Genomic DNA, 20,601 nt, shown 5'->3' on the forward strand with positions numbered 1-20,601 from the left:
ATTAAATAACTTATACTCTTCCCATTTTTTACCGATGAACTCTCTGAATTTTTCATTTCCATAAAGATAACTGGGAAACGACCACCCCCTTGTATCCTGATCTGAATTTTCTATTTGCCAAGTCAACCATACTGCTGCATGGTCAGAGATTACACAAGGACCTATGACCGCTTCTTTGATATGAGAAAATAATGTTTTCGAGACTAATAAGTAATCAATCCTAGAGTGGGTATTATGTGCTCTTGACTGATGGGTGTATTCCCTTTCCCCTGGGTGCAGTGTGCGCCATACATCTATGAGGCCTAAAGTATCACACATGTCTGGTAGCCCCCTTGCTCTATTATGACCTCCTGCCGGTGAAGGGTGTGATCTGTCATATTGTGGGTCCCAGGCCGTATTAAAATCTCCACCTAGAATCACAGGAAGTGAGTTGTTCTCACTAAGAATCATAGTCAATTTCTGATAGAATTTCATATCCAGTGTGTTTGGAGCATAAATGTTTCCCAGCCTAAATTGTCTCCTTGCAATAGTAACATTACAAAAAACAAAGCGCCCTTCCGGATCTTTATTCACCTGGTGAATCTGTGAGGCAGTCCCTTTTCTAAATAAAATGGCAACCCCCCCTTTTCGCCCCACCGCTGCAGAAGCTATGCAGTCTCCTACCCACCATTTGGCCAATTTTGCATGTTCTAGTTCTGATAGATGGGTTTCTTGCAAAAGGGCCACATCTGCCTTCATTCTTTGCAGATATTGTAAAATTTTTGACCTTTTAATAGGTGAGTGAATGCCCCCTACATTCCAAGTCACAACTTTAATCCCTCCCATCTCTTAGCTCATTATTTACTCTCTGACAATCACTGATAGTTATCGAGAGGAGCCATCCCAGCCTATAGCTCCCCTCTGTCTTATGACAGTTTTGTTGTACTGGATCTAATCTTCTAGTCCATTCATTCCACCATATCTTACACCAAATTGTTCCATTCTTCCCCACCACACTTATAGCCCCATCACATATAAGACTCTTGTCTCTTTGTTCTTTCTTCCCTTTATGACCTTCCCCTATATTTCCCCTCCCCCCTTCCCCCCCTCCCCTCCCCATCCCAGAATCCCCCTCTTTCCATGCTTCCCTATCGGAAGCCATCACGCTTAACGTTTACCTCACTACTCTCTGGCATTCCCAGTCCCTAACTCCATGTTCCCTTTCCCCCCCCTTTCTTTTAATCCTTTGATAAATGATACCTCTATTCCCTGTATTCAAATCAATATACATCTCATATTTATAACAGCCATTTTTTCCCCCTCTCCCATCATTACTCTAACAGGGTTAGCTTATTCTTTCTGATTGTAATACAGCGATCAACAGATTTATACATGTTGCTACATTCCATTTAACATTTCCGCTTAACTTTATCTGTTGTCCCCAGAACTACTGCTTCTATGAAAGCTCCTTTCCCTCTTCTGTACCAGGGTAATGGTTTCTTAATTTAGTAAAGCTTTCTTACAGCAGATCTCTAACATAGCTCCAGCGTTTAGTTCAATACTTGCCGATTATTCACCTCTCTCCCTTTGAGGGTTCAAAACAACGAGTATATCCACTGGGCTTAATGTCCGCATGTAACTGCCAGATATAGCCACAAAAAATAAGACCCCCAATTGAGGCCCTTTCCAATCCAAAGGTCTCACGACGTGCTCCTGGGTCTGCAAGGATATCCTCCATGTCTTCCTGCTGTGCCGTTGTTAAAGGGAATGGCACAAATTACTGGCTTAAACACATTAACACTATAGAATCTAACAGTTAACTTTCAACTGTAATTGGAATATTCAACAAATGCTACACTGCATTTCAAAAAGATTTCCAACTTAAAACTCGGCTTCATATCCTTGTTTATTGTGCCCTTTTGCTTTATAATCCCTTTGATGTGTAGCTTGTGATCTCTCAGGTTTGCCCGCCATCTCTCGTTGCTCTGCCATCAGATTTTGCCAATTGTTCCACATAATTTCTTGCTTCTTTGTCGGATACAAATGATCTTGTAGTACCTTTATATATAATTTTCAGCGTGGCCGGATATTGGAGTGTGAATCGGATCTTCATGTTAAACAACTGGGAGCACACTGCCGAAAAAGCGCGCCTTTTGGCTACTATGGCGGCCGAATAATCCTGAAAACACAGTATCTTTGATTCCTCAAAGGTCAGGGCTTTATCAGATCGCGCTGCTTGTAGTATCAATTGTTTATGTGCAAAATTTAATACCCTGCATATCACCACTCTTGGTTTATTTCTCTCCTCATGCCGCACTCCTAGTCTGTGGGCTCTCTCTATACGTAAAGGACCCAATTCAGCGGGGAAGTCAACTGTTTTTGCAAGCCATTGCTCCAGCACTCGCTCTAATGAGCGGCCTCCGATAGCTTCGGGTAATCCTACCAAGCGAATATTGTTCCGCCTGGAGCGGTTTTCTAAGTCTTCCAACTTAGCTTCCATTTCCTTGCACTTGGTATTTAAATCCGCTTGTTGGCCTTCTATTACCGTCATCCTTTCCTCCACTTCGCTGGTTCTTGACTGGTAGGCTCCACACTCTTTGGTCAGCTCTTCCAGTTTCAAACTTAGCTGTTCAAGTTTATTATCTAATTTTTTATCAAGCGGGGCAAGGCGACGTTCTAATAAATCCTCCATCACCACTGTCATCTCCGCCGTAATCTCGCTTACCCAGGCGGATGACACCGACGTCCCCGCCTCGGGAGAAGCGGCCGCCATTTTATATTCCGGTATCTTTCCTCGGAGTTTGTCTTTTTGTGCTGATTTCGCTGCCATCCTGTTAATTTAAAGTTGCCAACTTGTATTATCTCATTCCCCGCCGATTGCTGTTTCAGGGAACATTCCGTTCCGGGTTTCAAAACTATTAATGATTCTATTTAGAGCAGTCAGGCCACGGAGAAAAGCTCACACACGTCTTCTCTCCACCATAACGTCACGTGACCTCAGATACATCACTGTAATAGACATGAACATGTTTACACATTTTAACTATGTTTTGTCTTTCAGATACTTATTTATTTATTTTGCACATTTATACCCCACTTTTTTCTCACAGTTGTGCAGGCTTATCTTATTGATATCAACTTTTTCCATTAATTAGAAATGGTATAGAAAGAAAAGGCTGTTTAATGAATTTTATATAGAACCATGTTTAAAAATAGTTACACATTTTATCATTGCAGGTAAAGAAAGTTGTGCAGCAAGAAGGTTTTGACAGACAAAAACGAGGCTACAGAAACATCAATGAGATTCATATCAACATGGATGACCCCTTATTTACAAAACAATGGTATTTGGTAAGAAACTCAAGTTGTAAAGTTTCTGATGGACCATCTGTTTCTGATGGACCTCTGTTAGTAGCCGATGATCAGAAGCCCCACGCTGTTCCCATCAGTGCTCTAAAAATAGTGCTATAACGCCCCTATGATCAGAACTGATAGCATGCAAACATAGGCATGTTATTAGTTCTGATCATAGAGGTGAGGAGCGGGAGGATTGTGTCTGTGCATGCGCTCTGGCACAATCCACACGTGTCAAACAGCAGAAGAGGTTTGACAGGTCCAGGAGTTTCTCCTGGACCTGTGAAACCTAAGCCCCCCCCCCCCCCCACCAGTACGAGGCCTGGAGGTCCAGTGGACCTTCAGGCCCCCTCACCCCAAAAACACAAAAAACCTTGGTGGCCTAGTGGGACCACTAGCTCCCCCCCTCTTTCCACATTGAACAAAAATGCCCTGGCGGTCCAATATGTTCAATATGGGGGTGGGGTGGGAGAAGCTAGTTGTCCCACTGGACCACCAGGGGTTTTGTGTTTTGGGGGTGAGGGCGGGCTAGAGGTTGTGTGGGGGGAGAGGGAGAATCCCAGACCTGTCAAACCTTCTCCATTTCTCCCTTGCTGGGAAACCCTAACACCAGCTCCAAGTTGGTATAGGGTTTGAAGCGGGAACAGCGCTCTTGTTTGGCACACTGCCCACTGATCATTAGGAAGGAATGTGGAATACTCTCATTTGCATTGCAATTAGCAATCAGAGCTGGTGAGTGCATTATTTCACACACTGGCCAGCTCTGACCATCATGCGAAAGCAAACGTGGGTGCTAGTGGGGCGCTATTGACCTCTTGCACCCGCGTTTGCTTTTGATCATCTGCCCCTCAGTGACTTACTCCAAACACTTGAGTAATTGCCAAAAACTTGAAAATAAAATCTTGCTATGAATTTGTAGCAAACCATAAATATGATGTACGAAGCAGATGTAATCATGATTTTCTATATGCTGTATCCTGGTATAAGAATAGTACAAAGAATTTTGCTGTAAAGTTTGTCACAAAAACCCAACTACACCTCTTACACTCCCCAATATTCAGCCAGAGGCAGGCAGTACGGTTAGCTGCTATCAGCGGTGCTAACTCCAGATATTCAATGCCGGGACATTTCCAGTGTCTGGCATTGAATATCTGGGTGATTTTTTTTTTCTGGTTCTTTTTGGCTGACTCTAACTTGACCAGCTATGTGAATATTTAGCACTGGCCATTTAAGTTAATAGAGGGCAAAGATTGGACTGCTATTTATGCAGTCTGATTTTCCTTTTAAAGATAGCTGGCTATATTGCATGAGGTTAGCCAGTTAGCCACTATGGGGTGAATTCTATAAATTGCACCTAAAAAACTAAGTGTTGAAAAAATGCTTAAGCACCATTCTATAAGTTGTACCTAAAGTTAGGCAGAGTTTATAGAATACTGCTTAAGAAAAGGGGTTGTGTGTAAATTTAGGCATGTCGATTTACACCAATGAAAACATGGTGCTAATGCCCTTTCTAAATTTATGTTCCATGCTATGCTACGTGTTGCTTTTATTTCACAAATAATATGAATGGTTCATTGCGGATTACAAAGGTAAGACCAAATAAATCAAAGAAAGTGATATGTAACAACCAAAAGCACATAACTAGCAGTCACTTGAAATTGATTCTGTAAATAGAAATGCCTTGAGCCTTTCTGAAGATAAAATAATTTGTAAAAACCCAGAGCTGTAGAGGTAGCATATTCCAAATGGAAGCTGCTTGATAATAGAGAGTGAAATTAAACACCCTTCGTTTGATAACCCCTTTAACAGAAGGAAAACACAATAAAATTAGATTTTGGGTTCTATTTCTAGCTTGTGTATGAAAAAAAAGTAACCCAATCTGTTAGATATTATGGAGTATCACCATACATTATTTAAATATCAGAGTAAAAAGCTTAAATTTTGATTTGGCAGATGAGGGGCATAATCGAACGGGGACGACCATTTCTCTAAGGGCACCCATCTCTAAGGATGTCTCGATGAAGGGGCGGGGAAACCTGTATTATTGAAACAAGATGGGCGTCCATCTTTCGTTTTGATAATACAGTCGGGGACGCCCAAATCTCAACATTTAGGTCGACCTTAGAGATAGTCGTCCCCAGTTTTTGGCGATAATGGAAACCGAGGACGCCCATCTCAAAAACGACCAAATCCAAGTCATTTGGTCATGGGAGGAGCCAGCATTCTTAGTGCACTGGTCCCCTCTGACATGCCAGGACACCAACCGGACACCCTAGGGGGCACTGCAGTGGACTAACTGATGCACTAACTGAATAGAAAAAGGCATGCAGTGGTCACTAACCACCTCCCACCCCCAAAAAAAAACAACTTTAAAAACTTTTGTCTTTTTTTTTTTAGAGTATGGGTGAAGGATGCCCTTTGCTATGCCTCCGTGATGGCAGTTGAGGACGTCCTTCGCTATTTATTTATTTATTTAGACTTTGCTCACACCTTTTTCAGTAGTAGCTCAAGGTGAGTTACATTCAGGTACACTGGATATTTCTATGCCTCTGTCCCTGCAATGGCAGTTGAGAATGTCCTTTGATATGCCTCTGTCCCTGCGACAGCAGTTGAAGACGTCCTTCACTATGGCAGTTGAGGATGTCCAAAATGTGGATGTTTGTGAGAAGGACATCCATGCCTCAATGTTTCTGTGAAAAGGATGTCCATGCCTGCTATGCCTCTGACACCCTCTTGATTTATTTGGACTTTGGATCACAAGTAGCCACAGTGGGATTTGCACCAACCACCTCTGGATTGCAAGACCAGTGCTCTAACCACTAGGCCACTCCTCCACTCCACTCCCTTGAAATTTGGCCATTGCCCAGTTAACCTCTAGATAGTGGCAGAAGAATTCTGGCTTCCCCCTTTCTGATGCTCCCTCCCACCCCCACCCCTCCCAGGAACTACAAAATCCCCTAAATCCTAATCCTCTCCCACCCCCAAAGTAATTTCAAGGCAAGCCAAGCCCTCTTGATCCTCAACCCCGTAGGCCCTCCCAGACCTATTTTGATGATTCCTGGTGGTCTAGCTTGGCATACAGGCAGGAGTGATGCCCACTTGAATTTCCTTTGGGGATGAGAGGGGGATTGGGGCAGGGAGGTTATACAGTTCCAGGAGTGGGACAGGGATCAGAAGAGGGGAGGGTGTGCTGTTCCTAGGGATGGGATAGAGCATCAGAAGGGGATCTGGCCAGAAATGCGTATGCAGCTCCCAAATGATATTCAGATGAGACATGCATACGTATCTTCCATGGGTCCCAGCTGAATATCAGTTGGGATCTGCATAAGCTTCCATAGTAGCAATTAGCCCTGGATATTCAGTGCAAGTGCCTGGATGCTAAGTGCTGCATGCTGATAGTAAATGATGGCAAGTAGAGATCAACATGGTTCATTCATTTTGCCCAGAAAGATGTCCAGGGTTGAACTTGTGCCTCTGTGTAGCTTACCCTGCTCTTTATACTATTTAAATGCCTGTATTGTAATCTCCCGTCTCGCTCCTCTCCTCTGGGGTATGCATATTCAGGTCTCTTCTCATATATTTTATGATGGAGAACCCATGGGACTCATATTTGAAAGAGAAAAATGCCCAAAAATATGGATGATTTTCTCACAAAAATGTCCAAATCGCTATTTTTAAAACCCATTTTTTAGACATTTATTTATGCTGTTCATCTGCAGTTCATCCAAATCATGAGGGGGTGTATTAAGGACGAGATTTGGGCATTCCTAACACTTGGGTGTTTTACAGACATAATGAAACAAAATCAAAACAAAGTTTTAGTCTAGACCTGCTTTTCTAATGAATAAGACACAAAAAGGTGCCCTAAATGACTAGCCTGCTTATTTTCGAAGGAGAAGGGCGGCCATCTTCCAACACAAATCGGGAGATGGGCGCCCTTCTCCTAATGGTGGCCAAGTCGGTATAATCGAAAGCCTATTTTGGCTGCCCTCAACTGCTTTCCGTCGCAGGGCCAGCCAGAGTTTAAGGGGGCGTGTTGGCAGTGTACCGAAGGCGGGACAGGGGCATGGTTAAGATATGGCCGTCCTGATGAGCATTTGGCCGACTTTACTTGGTCCATTTATTTTCAGGACCAAGCCTCAAAACGGTGCCTGATCTGACCAGATGACCACTGGAGTGAATCGGGGGATCATCTCCCCATACTCCCCCAGTGGTCACCAACCCCCTCCCACCCAAAAACCAACTTTTTAAATATTTGTTGCTAGCCTCAAATGTGGGTACTGCAGTGCACTTCAGGCAGGCGGACCCAGCCCCCCCCCCCCACCTGTTACACCTGTGGTGGTAAATGTGAGCCCTCCAAGACCCACCCGAAACCCACTGTACCCACATGTAGGTGCCCCCATTCACCCATAAGGGCTACGGTAGTGGTGTACAGTTGTGGGGAGTGGGTTTTGGAGGGGATTTGGGGGGCTCAGCACCCAAGGGAAGGGAGCTATGTACCTGGGAGCAATTAATGAAGTCCACTGTAGTGTCCCCTAGGGTGCCCGGTTGGTGTCCTGGCATATGAAGGGGACCAGTGCACTACAAATGCTGGCTCCTCCCATGACCAAATGGCTTGGATTTGCCCGGTTTTGAGATGGCCAGCCTCGGTTTCCATTATCGGTGAAAACCGAGGCCAGCCATCTCTAAGGGCGGCCATCTCTGGGGTAGACCCAAATGTTGAGATTTGGCCGGCCCCGACCATATTATCGAAAGGAAAGATGGCTGCCCATCTTGTTTCGATAATATGGTCAGGGACGCCTCTTTACAGTGCCGTCTTTAGAGATGGCCGCCCTTATAGATGTGCGCCCCTGTTCAATTATGCCCCTCCAGATGACCATTGGAGGTTTATAGGGATGACCCCCTTACTCCCTTAGTCAACACTGATCCCCTTACACCCCCCAAAATGTGAATAAAATAGTACTCACCAGCCATTATGACAGCCTCAGATGTTATAGTCAGGTCCATTAGAGCAGCATGCAGGTCCCCGGAGTAGTGTAGTGGTAGGTGCAGTGCACTGTTGACAGATGGACGCAGACGCATACCTCCCTCTACCTGTTACAGATGTGGTGGAAACTGTGAGTCCTCCTGTTACAAGAAATTATTTATTTTGGGGAAAATAGCTCTAGAGCAACTCGCCACTGTTTATAATTTAAGAGCAGGTGCTGTATTTATAAGTTTTAGGACATTAATTTCTCCACCAATCACCAAAGGTGATAATTGCAATAAATTAAATAGATTAAGTATATATAAAAGATACCATATACTCAGAACACAAAGAGACCATATTTTTAGCTTCAAAAAGATTGATTTAATATACAATTGCACACGAGAGGTAGGTTTTAAGAGATCTTTACATGTAATCTGTGCATAAAATAGAACAAAGTAGCAGGTAGGTTAACTTACAAGTCCTTGTTACAAGCATGCTGTGGTCCAGCTGATTGATGAGCACATGTTGAGGGGCAAGGCGTCAGCAGACCCCAAAGAGAGCAGCAGGTCCCAAGAGGAGGCAGGTTCCAAGAGAGCGAGCTGGGCTGTTTCCAGGCCTTTTATAATGTTAGCAGAGAAGCATGGTGTGTGCATGTCTTGGATATTTTGCAAGGCATTATGGTTAATGTAGTCTGTTCACATGACCACATTATAAGTCCTTCCTTTCTGCACATGTCTGAAAGCTGATGGGAGGGGCAGGTATCCTGTTTATGGTTTCCCCTCTGAAGTCTTTATCTTCAATGGGCTCTTCACACCTTTCCCACCTGTCTGTCTCCTTGCATCCTCTGGTTAGGTCCAATCTTTGTTGTGTTGATCAGAGGAATAGAGTCAATTTAAAACTTTAAAGCAGTCTTAAGTCTTTTGTTTAAGGAATGAGAAAAGGCAAGGTGAGGTCCCTGCCACTGCAGCAGTACCTTTGTCTTGTAAATATTCCCCAAAGGGAGAGGGAAGAGGGCTTTTGGAATGAAAGCCAGTTCTGCTAAAAGCTGCACAAATATATATATATATATGTATCTGATCCAACACAACATCATGCTACACATTTAATTCTGATGATTGGCTTATACCATAACACTCCAAACTCACCAGAAACCCACTGTACCCACATATAGATGCCCTCTTCACACATAAGGGCTATTGTAGTGCTGTACAAGTGGGAGTAGTAGGTTTTGGGTGGGTTTGGAGTGCTCAGCAGACAAGAAAGGTGAGATGTGCTCCTGGGAGCATTTATATGAAGCCCACAGCAGTGCCCCCTAGTGAGCCCCATTGCTCTCCTGGGATGTCTGGGGGACCAGTCTGCTAAAAATGCTGGACACTCACATAACCCAATGGCTTGATTTTGTGCATTTTTTTTTTTTTTCAAAAATGGCCACAAAAAGAAACACATAAAACATGAAACCTTGTTTGAAACAGTATTTTCGGGGGGGGGGGGGGGGGGGGGGGCGGAAAATGACAAGACCTTTAATAAAAATGGGTATATTTCTTTTTCGGATTTGGTACGTTTAGTGCAAAATGTCCAAAGTCTGACTTAGACACACTATCAAAAATGCCCCTCCAAATCTCTTATCTATGAATGTCAAAGGAAGCATTTAGCAGAAAATTGACAGTTACAGAGCCAAGAAATTTAGCAGCTCACAATAAACTGTAGGGCAGAGAGATATAAATATATTTTTTTCTGGTATTAGATGTCTAGCAAACTCAAAAAAAAAAAAAAAAAAAAAAAAAAGAATAAGCAGTACATGTAGCTGTAGAGACCAGAAATCTGAAAGCAAAACCACGGGTGTAGTTATTGTTTTGTGAAAAACATTTGGGACTTACTTTCTAAATTGTGATAAGGTTTTGCATTGAGCAGCTTTAATAACGAAAGTTAAGGGTTTCATTAACTGTTGAGGGCATTCCCAGCAATTTAGGGAAAGCAGCTTGGCAGTTAACACAGAGCAATGATTACTAACACACATCAATGGCTTACATAAGAACCTGATATAAGATGCTTGGGGAGACTTCCTAAAATCAAGGCTGGCAGAGAAGAGCAGGAACTGATTCATCAGCAGGGACAGTTTCTGCTGAGAACAGGACAAGCACTAGGGCGCTGATTTAAAGCAAGAGGCCAGGGTAAGCTGTCTGCTGGCTGCAGCTGCTAATTCCCCACCTCCCTTCTCTGTCTGAGCCAATCTACAGCACAGTAGGGACACACTAGCTTCTGCAATGATTATTGTATTGTAATGATTATTGTAGCAGTATTTATTCAGGTATTTAAACTTCTCGTACTGACCTTTAAATGCATCCACTCTGCAGCCCCCCATTACCTCTCCGCTCTCATCTCTCCCTACATTCCTCCCCGTGAACTCCGCTCACTGGACAAATCTCTCTTGTCATCCTCCTTCACTGCTAACTCCAGGCTTCGCTCCTTTTCTCTCGCGGCACCTTATGCCTGGGATAGACTTCCTAGACCTATACGTCTAGCTCCATCTCTACCTGTTTTCAAATCTATGCTGAAAACCCACCTTTTCACTACTGCTTTTGGCTCCTAGCCACAATTGCCCTCCCCTTGTCCCTTCCTCCCTTCTCACCCATTACTTCCCTCACCTGTAACTATCTTGTCTGTCTGAATTATTTAGATTGTAAGCTCTTTTGGGCAGGGACTGTCTCTTTGTATCAGGTGTTCAGCGCTGCGTGCGTCTGGTAGCGCTATACAAATGCTAATAATAATAATAATATTTCCCAGACCCTTCTTCGTCATATTCAATGTATTCAAAATAATGCTTTTAGAATTCTTGCCCATATAACTCCTTTGTTCATTCAGTTCTACTGGTTGTCTATTTCTTTTTGTATTAAATTCAAGATCATAACATTGGCATTTAAGGCCTTACATACAGGTGTTCCTTCATAGCTTTCTGCATTTATTACACCATATACACCACCCAGACTACTGAGCCCTCCAACCCCCCTCCCCCCACTGTACCCACATGTAGGTACCCCCCTTCATCCCTAAGGGCTATGGTAGTGGTGTACAGTTGTGGATAGTGAGTTTTTTTTGGGGGGGGGGATTTGGGGGGCTCAGCACCCAAGGAAAGGGAGCTATGCAGCTGGGAGAAATTTGTGATGTCCACTGCAGTGCCTCCTAGGGTGGCCGGTTGGTGTCCTGGCATGTGAGGGGGACCAGTGCACTACAAATGCTGGCTCCTCCCACGGTCAAATGACTTGGATTTGGCTGGGTTTGAGATGACCACCATTAGTTTCTATTATCGGCGAAAACCAATGTCGGCCATCTCTAAGGGCGGCCCAAATGTTGAGATTTGGCCGGCCCTGACCGTATTATCGAAACGAAAGATGGCCGACCATCTTGTTTCGATAATACGGTCGGGTACGCTGCTTTACAGATGGCTGCCCTTAGAGATGGCTGGCCCCGTTCGATTATGCCCCTCTATGCAACAAAAAGATCCAAAATGTGGCACAAAATGGTTGATGGACGTTTTTTCTTTAAACTGTCCAAATCACTATTTACAAAACTCATTTTAAGATGTTTTTCTATGCAATTTAGACATTTTTCTAAATCTCAAGGGGACATGTTGGAGGCATGTTTTCAGCAGGACCAGGTTGGGCTTACAATCTGGATGTTTTTCTGCGATAATGAACTTCGTGAAAATGTCCAGGGCAAAAAATTACATGTTCTTAGCTAGACCTGTTTTAATAACAACTGGGTGCTAAAAAGGTGCCAAAACTGACCAGATGACTACTAGATGGATCAAGGCATGGCCGTCCCCCTTAAACCCAGTAGTCACTGACCCCCTCCTAGCCTCCTAAGAGGTGAAAGCTCCTGCTCTTCTCTGCCAGCCTTGACAGTATGATAGCTGCAGATATAATGGCCATTCCTCTTAGAGCAGCAAACAGGTCTCTGGAGTTGCCTATTGGTCAGTGCAGTGCACTGTGGAGAAGGGGACCCAGGTCTACATCTTACTCTAAGTAGTACACTTGTGGTAGAAAGTTTGAGTGCCCCCCAAATCATAAAATACCTACTGAACCCACATATAGGTGACACCTGCAGGCATAAGGGCGTTTGTAGTGTTGTTTGATTGGGTACTGTACTTTTTTTTTTTTTTTGCTATTCCTGGAGGGCTCACCATACAATATAAGGAGGTTATGATGTGATGTGGACCCGGGACCTTTTATGTGAAGTTCACTGCAGTGCCCCCTTTGCTGTCCCAGTGCTCTGCCGGGCTGTCTATATGATCAGTCTAGTAGGACTACTGGCCTCCAGATATCTGAATGGCTTATTTTTGTGCATTTTTGTCATGGCTCAAAAAGAAAGGCGCACTGAGTACAAAAATGTTTACAATAGGTTGATTTTCAAACCAAAAAGATAGATGTTTTTCTAGCTCAGAAATGACTATGTTTGGCACTGGATTTTTGGACCTTTGTTTGCAAAACATCCAAAATCAGATTTGAACATCACATGGAAAATGTTCCTTCATGCATTTAGTACATGAATGAGCTCATGTTGTCCAGCGTATCTCATGTTGCGCATTTGTTAACAGTGTGTGCTAATTGTTGCACAAAAGGGGCAATTCCTATAAGGAGAATGCCAACATTTAGGCACCAGGATACTGGCATTTATATACGTATGTGCACTCATGTGCATGTAACTCAATATTTCAGCTACATACTATTCTAAAATGCATAAGTACAAAGGCATGCAGTTTGAAGGTGGGCATACATAATGGTGGAGTATGGACAGGGTAAATTTGCATAAATTATAGAATTTATTCTTGTGTTATAGCAATCTAGATACAAACATTTATACCTGTCTAAAATATATGCACACATTTGACTTCTATGAAATAGATATCTACTTTTCTTTATAGCATGGTTTCCAAATAGGTGCCTTCTTTTTGTCTAAGAATAGGCATGCCATTATAGAATTACCCTGTAACTGCTTAATGCACGTTAGTAAACAGACCCCAAAGTATTTGAGTTATTGATTAGGTTAGTCGACTCAAATGCAAGGTCCAAAAATAAAGCAAGATATATTATATTGCTTTATTGAAATAACTTAGAGGCACTGTTTCCTCTAAGCTGAGCAGGAGTCCTCCACCTACAGTCTTGCCAATGGGAGGTGCTGTTTCTTTATCACTACTGAAGGACAGGCAACATCTGCAGAACTCCGGGAACCTGCCTGTTCCAAGCAATTGAAAACATGATATTGAAGCACCACCACCTATTGGCAGCAATGCAGCTGGAGGACTCCTGCTCAGCTTAGCGGGCACAGTGCTTAGGGGTCATTATACGACCCACTGCAGTCAGTGATTTTTTAACTAATTATAGCTGTGGGCTGAACTGAGCCTGGATATTTAATGCCAGTTCATGTACAGGCACCAGCATTGAATAAATGGGTTACAGAGGTCACCCCAAAGCTAATTGTATACAAGCTGATGTACAGTCTGGTGCATGTTAGCTTGGTTAATAAAGTTAGGCAACATTTTTATAGTCTTTACTGCATTTGCTTTCTTATGGGTCCTTTTACTAAGCTGTGGCAAAAAGTGGCCTGTGGTAGTGTGGGCACATGTTTTGGGCATGCGCCAGGCCAGTTTTTACCGCATCTGGGAAAATGACTTTTTTTCCATGGGCCAGGAAAAGGGCCTGTGCTAAAAATTAAACCAGTGTGCAGCTATTTACGGCATGAGCCCTTAACACCACCCATCGATTTAGCGGTATGGGCTCACATGCTACACACACGGTGACCGGTCAGCGTGTGCCAACTGCCAATTAATGCTGGAAACGCCGCATACAGTAGGAAATAAAAAATAATAATTTGTCCTGGAGGTATGGGTGTGTGCCAAATCCAAAATTACCGCCAGGGGCGCGCTAACCTGGCGTTAGTCTCATTTTAGCGTACTGCATGTGTATAGAGCATACCGCACCTTTGTAAAAGGGCCCCTTTATGAGTTAGTATACTGAATATCACTGCTAACTGGTTAAGTACTAGTTCTGCCTAGGTTATGCCTTCTGGATGGCCTGCTCAGCAGGGTTTAACTGGAGAGGAACCTTTCCTACTTGGTTAAACCTTTTTGAATTTCTACCCATTAGTATATTCCATGACCAAGCAAATACTCCCTTTTCAGGTCAAAACAGAATCAGCAGGTTGAATAGTGAAAGATGATTTTGCCTGGACATGCAAGTGAGTCACAGAGTACATTACAATGGTGGTGTGACTGGGATATGGAAGGGAAAGGAAGGCTGATGGGTTAGAGTGATAAGAAGGTGGCAGAGAGATACAACACATGCCTCATAGCAAGTTTTAAAAAAAGAAGCTTTGTTAGTCTTTTCTGGATTTAGTATTGAAATAGCATTAGTTAGAATCAATCACCCAACCCTACAGAACCACCTAAACCTTATCCTGTTCTATAGACCACCAGGCAATTGGAAAGACTGCCAAACACACTTTATGGATTTCATATCGATCACATGTGTTTCAACCCAGAACTTCCTCATACTAGGTGACATCAACCTCCATCTCGAAGATACAAATCTAATAAATGTGAGGGAATGCAAAGAATTCCTCCAACTATGGGAACTCCAATGGCCAAACATGCAACCCACCCATATCAAAGGACATATACTAGACATAATTACATACAAATTTGCACACAAACAAAATCTAAGAATAAAAAATACAAAATGGACAGCCATACCATGGTCCGATCACTATAAAGCGAAACTATCCCTGCAATGGCGAACAAAACATTCACAACACAAACAAGAAAAAACAACCTATACCACGAGAGGAAAAATAGACCCACTAATATTCTGGGAACAACTTTACGACAATTAATGGACAATACCAACAGATTCACCTCAATTTCTTGACGACTGGGACAACAGATGTAGAACCATATTAGACAACATAGCACCACTCCAAACCAGGACCTCGCACAGAAAGAACTCAATACCCTGGTTCAATGAAGAGCTAAAAGATCTGAAAACACAAGTCAGGAGACTAGAATGAGCATGGATTAAGAAAAAAGACAACCCCGCACTCAACGAATGGAAACAACTACATAGAAAATACAAATACACCATTAGACAGACCAAAAGATCATACTATAAAACTAAAATCGAGCCAGGCTACAAAGACACACATAAACTCTTCCAACTTGTAAATAATCTACTAAACACTACGTCAGTTACTGCTAACAACAGTAATACCCCATCAGCAAATAACCTTGCGAACTACTTCAAAGAGAAAATCACAAAGCTACGAACTATGATACCCCACAACACAACTGACTATGCAAACCTCCTTGAGTGTCTAGACCCAATACACGGGGAATATCCGGCAGACAGAACATGGACCGACTTTAACTCACAATTGATAGAAAAGATTTCCCAATCACTCAAAAGATACGCCAAATCACAATGCAAACTAGACATATGTCCTAGCAATCTCATAAGATCTGCTCCTCAACAATTCATAACAGACCTCACAGACTACTTAAACTACATGCTACAAATTGGTCTCTTCCCAAGAGACAGAGGAAATATACTACTCACTCCTTTACCTAAAGACGCAAAGAAAAGCACAAGTGACACAGAGGGGCATAATCAAACGGCGCCAGCGAAATCGATCGCTGGCGATCTATTTTGGCGGCAGCGCAACAGCAGGCCGGAACCGTATTTTCAAAAAAGATGGCCGGCCATCTTTTTTTTCGATAATACGGTGTGGGCCGGCGAAATGCCTTGGATTTTGCCGGGTTTGAGATTGCCAGTTTTGTTTTTTCCGCGATAATGGAAAAAAACTGCCAGCGATCTCAAACCCGGCGAAATCCAAGGCATTTGGCCGTGGGAGGAGCCAGCATTTGTAGTGCAATGGTTCCCCTCACATGCCAGGACACCAACCGGGCACCCTAGGGGGCACTTCAAACATCTTTTATAAACAACCAAATTAGCTTCCAGGTGCATAGCACCCTTCCCTTGTGTGCTGAGTCCCCCAAATCCCCCCTAAAACCCGCTGCCCACAAGTGTGCACCATTACCCTAGCCCTAAGGGCTGAAGGGGGGCACATACATGTGGATACAGTGGGTTTTGGGGGGTTTGGGAGGGCTCAACATTACCCACCACAAGTGGAACAGGTAGGGGGGATGGGCCTGGCTCTGCCTTTCTGCAGTCCACTGCAACCAACAACAACTGTTCCAGGGACCTGCATACTGCTGTCAGGGTGCTGGGTATGACATTTGAGGCTGGCATACAGGCTGGCAAAAAAGGTTTGTATTTTAATAATTTTAGTGTGGGAGGGGGTTGGCGACCACTGGGGGAGTAAGGGGAGGTCATCCCCCATTCCCTCCGGTGGTCATCTGGTCAGTTGGGGCACCTTTTTGAGGCTTGGTTGTGAAAATAAAAGGACCAAGTAAACCCGGCGAAATACTGCTTATCGCTGGGTTTTATTTTTCCATTATCCGCGAAAGCCGGCCATCTGTTAGCCACGCCCAAGCCTGCCCATGTCCCGCCTTCGCTTCGCCGCCAACACGCCCCTTTGAACTTTCGCCGGCGAGGCGAAGGGAAAGCGGCAAAGCTATCACAAATGTAGCTTTCGATTATATGCTTTTTGCCGCTTTTGCGAAATCGCCGGCCATATCCCGATATGTGTCGGGAAATAGCCGGCGATTACTTTCGATTATAAGCTGGATAACCAACTATCATCCAGTAGCATCTATCCCACTAATAACCAAACTTATGGAAGGAGTAGTGACGGAACAGCTCACCAACTACCTAACCAAACACTCAATTTTACACGAATCTCAATCAGGATTTCGATCGAACTACAGCACAGAAACAGTACTAGTAACTCTAATGAATAAATTTAAACAAACAATCGCAAACGGCAATAATATACTTCTCCTACAATTTGATATGTCCAGTGCCTTCGATATGGTCAACCATAGAATTTTATTACACATCCTGGAATACTTCGGAGTTGGAGGAAACGTCCTCAATTGGTTTAGAGGATTCCTGACATCAAGATCATATCAAGTAACAACAAACGCAGAGACATCAGCCCCATGGATAACTGAATGCGGTGTTCCACAAGGATCCCCCATCTCACTCACCCTCTTCAACTTAATGATGATACCCCTAGCCAAGCTATTAGACAACCAACATCTCAACCCATACATATATACAGACAATGTCACGATCTACATCCCATTCAAACACAACCTAAAGGAAATTATCAATGAAATCAATCAAAGCTTCCAAATCATGCAGTCCTGGGCGGACGCATTTCATCTGAAACTCAACACAGAAAAAACACGATGCCTTATAATCACCTCACAACACAATACACACAAATTCGACACCATAACCACCCCAAATGTAACCCTACCCATCTCAGACAACTTGAAAATCCTGGGAGTCACCATTGATAGAAATCTCACCATGTGAAGAATACAACTAAAAAAATGTTCAATGCCATGTGGAAACTCAAAAGAGTGAAACCTTTCTTCCCAAGAGCCGTTTTCATGAAACTGGTGCAATCATTGGTGTTAAGTCACCTGGACTATTGCAATGCACTCTTCGCTGGCTGTAAAGAACAGACCATCAAAAAACTTCAAACAGCCCAAAATACTGTAGCCAGACTCATATTTGGGAAAACAAAATATGAAAGCGTGAAACCCCTAAGAAAGAAACTGCACTGGCTACCACTGAAAGAACGTGTCACATTCAAAATCTGCACGATTGTTCATAAAATCATTAATTTTTTTATTCCCCATGCATGGCAGGCTCAGTGCAGCAGGCAATGGAGGGTTAAGTGACTTGCTCAGAGTCACAAGGAGCTGCCTGTGTCAGGAATCAAACTCAGTTCCTCAAGACCAAGGTCCACCACCCTAACCACTAGGCCACTCCTCCACATCAGAGAGGCCCTGACTTATATGCTAGACCTCGCAATGCTAGACCTCGTAGACCTGCCACCCAAAAATGCTAAGAGATCTTCCCGCACCTTTCTTAACCTACACTTCCCCAGCTGCAAAGGACTAAAATACAAACTAACACATGCGTCCAGCTTTTCTTATACAGTGGGGGAAATAAGTATTTGATCCCTTGCTGATTTTGTAAGTTTGCCCACTGACAAAGACATGAGCAGCCCATAATTGAAGGGTAGGTTATTGGTAACAGTGAGAGATAGCACATCACAAATTAAATCCGGAAAATCACATTGTGGAAAGTATATGAATTTATTTGCATTCTGCAGAGGGAAATAAGTATTTGATCCCCCACCAACCAGTAAGAGATCTGGCCCCTACAGACCAGGTAGATGCTCCAAATCAACTCGTTACCTGCATGACAGACAGCTGTCGGCAATGGTCACCTGTATGAAAGACACCTGTCCACAGACTCAGTGAATCAGTCAGACTCTAACCTCTACAAAATGGCCAAGAGCAAGGAGCTGTCTAAGGATGTCAGGGACAAGATCATACACCTGCACAAGGCTGGAATGGGCTACAAAACCATCAGTAAGACGCTGGGCGAGAAGGAGACAACTGTTGGTGCCATAGTAAGAAAATGGAAGAAGTACAAAATGACTGTCAATCGACAAAGATCTGGGGCTCCACGCAAAATCTCACCTCGTGGGGTATCCTTGATCATGAGGAAGGTTAGAAATCAGCCTACAACTACAAGGGGGGAACTTGTCAATGATCTCAAGGCAGCTGGGACCACTGTCACCACGAAAACCATTGGTAACACATTACGACATAACGGATTGCAATCCTGCAGTGCCCGCAAGGTCCCCCTGCTCCGGAAGGCACATGTGACGGCCCGTCTGAAGTTTGCCAGTGAACACCTGGATGATGCCGAGAGTGATTGGGAGAAGGTGCTGTGGTCAGATGAGACAAAAATTGAGCTCTTTGGCATGAACTCAACTCGCCGTGTTTGGAGGAAGAGAAATGCTGCCTATGACCCAAAGAACACCGTCCCCACTGTCAAGCATGGAGGTGGAAATGTTATGTTTTGGGGGTGTTTCTCTGCTAAGGGCACAGGACTACTTCACCGCATCAATGGGAGAATGGATGGGGCCATGTACCGTACAATTCTGAGTGACAACCTCCTTCCCTCCGCCAGGGCCTTAAAAATGGGTCGTGGCTGGGTCTTCCAGCACGACAATGACCCAAAACATACAGCCAAGGCAACAAAGGAGTGGCTCAGGAAGAAGCACATTAGGGTCATGGAGTGGCCTAGCCAGTCACCAGACCTTAATCCCATTGAAAACTTATGGAGGGAGCTGAAGCTGCGAGTTGCCAAGCGACAGCCCAGAACTCTTAATGATTTAGAGATGATCTGCAAAGAGGAGTGGACCAAAATTCCTCCTGACATGTGTGCAAACCTCATCATCAACTACAGAAGACGTCTGACCGCTGTGCTTGCCAACAAGGGTTTTGCCACCAAGTATTAGGTCTTGTTTGCCAGAGGGATTAAATACTTATTTCCCTCTGCAGAATGCAAATAAATTCATATACTTTCCACAATGTGATTTTCCGGATTTAATTTGTGATGTGCTATCTCTCACTGTTACCAATAACCTACCCTTCAATTATGGGCTGCTCATGTCTTTGTCAGTGGGCAAACTTACAAAATCAGCAAGGGATCAAATACTTATTTCCCCCACTGTATAAGCACGCAGATGTGGAACTCTCTTCCAAATCACCTAAGAACAATCAAAGAATTGACTGACTTCCGCAAATCCCTGAAGACCTACCTCTTTAATAAAGCCTACCACGAGAACCCTTAACTAACTACAACACAACACCTAACCAAAATGGCACAGAATGTATTTTTCAATAACAACTTGTCCAAATCCTCCTGTATTTCTTTACCTCTTTGTAACACCAATTGTTTTCTCTAACCTGATATGGCGTTGCTATACCACATTGAGACTGCAAATAGGTGGGAAAATGTGGGCTACAAGTGCAATAAATAAATAAATAAAACAGGTGATCATTTAACTGTATATCTAATTGTATCTATGTGGGCTTTGCTTCTGTCTTGTTTCACCAGTGTAGCAGAGATTATATCCTTACTCCTCCTGCAATGCAGCATAAATTATTCAATGCAGAAAGAATAAATAGGAATACTTTATTGATAAAGCAGGCCAGTCGTTACAAACAAGAATAAACCTACACAGACAGAAAATTACACATCACAGGGAACAATAAGTACTTTTTTTTTTTTTTGGTGTGTGTGTGGGGGACT

At 43.6% G+C, this 20,601-nt stretch overlaps 1 protein-coding gene across 2 annotated transcripts in view; it reads left to right on the forward strand.

The window, feature by feature from the left end:
- Positions 1 to 20,601, forward strand: part of PCSK2 (proprotein convertase subtilisin/kexin type 2) — a 333,492-nt gene that overhangs the window by 147,976 nt on the left and 164,915 nt on the right. For both annotated transcript variants that reach the window (XM_030196350.1, XM_030196351.1), the window contains one exon: positions 3,217 to 3,330. In XM_030196350.1, coding sequence (XP_030052210.1) covers positions 3,217 to 3,330 — 114 coding nt within the window. The remainder of the gene's footprint in view (positions 1 to 3,216; positions 3,331 to 20,601) is intronic.

Source organism: Microcaecilia unicolor, chromosome 3, assembly GCF_901765095.1.
Source record: "Microcaecilia unicolor chromosome 3, aMicUni1.1, whole genome shotgun sequence".
NCBI classification, from domain to species: domain Eukaryota; kingdom Metazoa; phylum Chordata; class Amphibia; order Gymnophiona; family Siphonopidae; genus Microcaecilia; species Microcaecilia unicolor.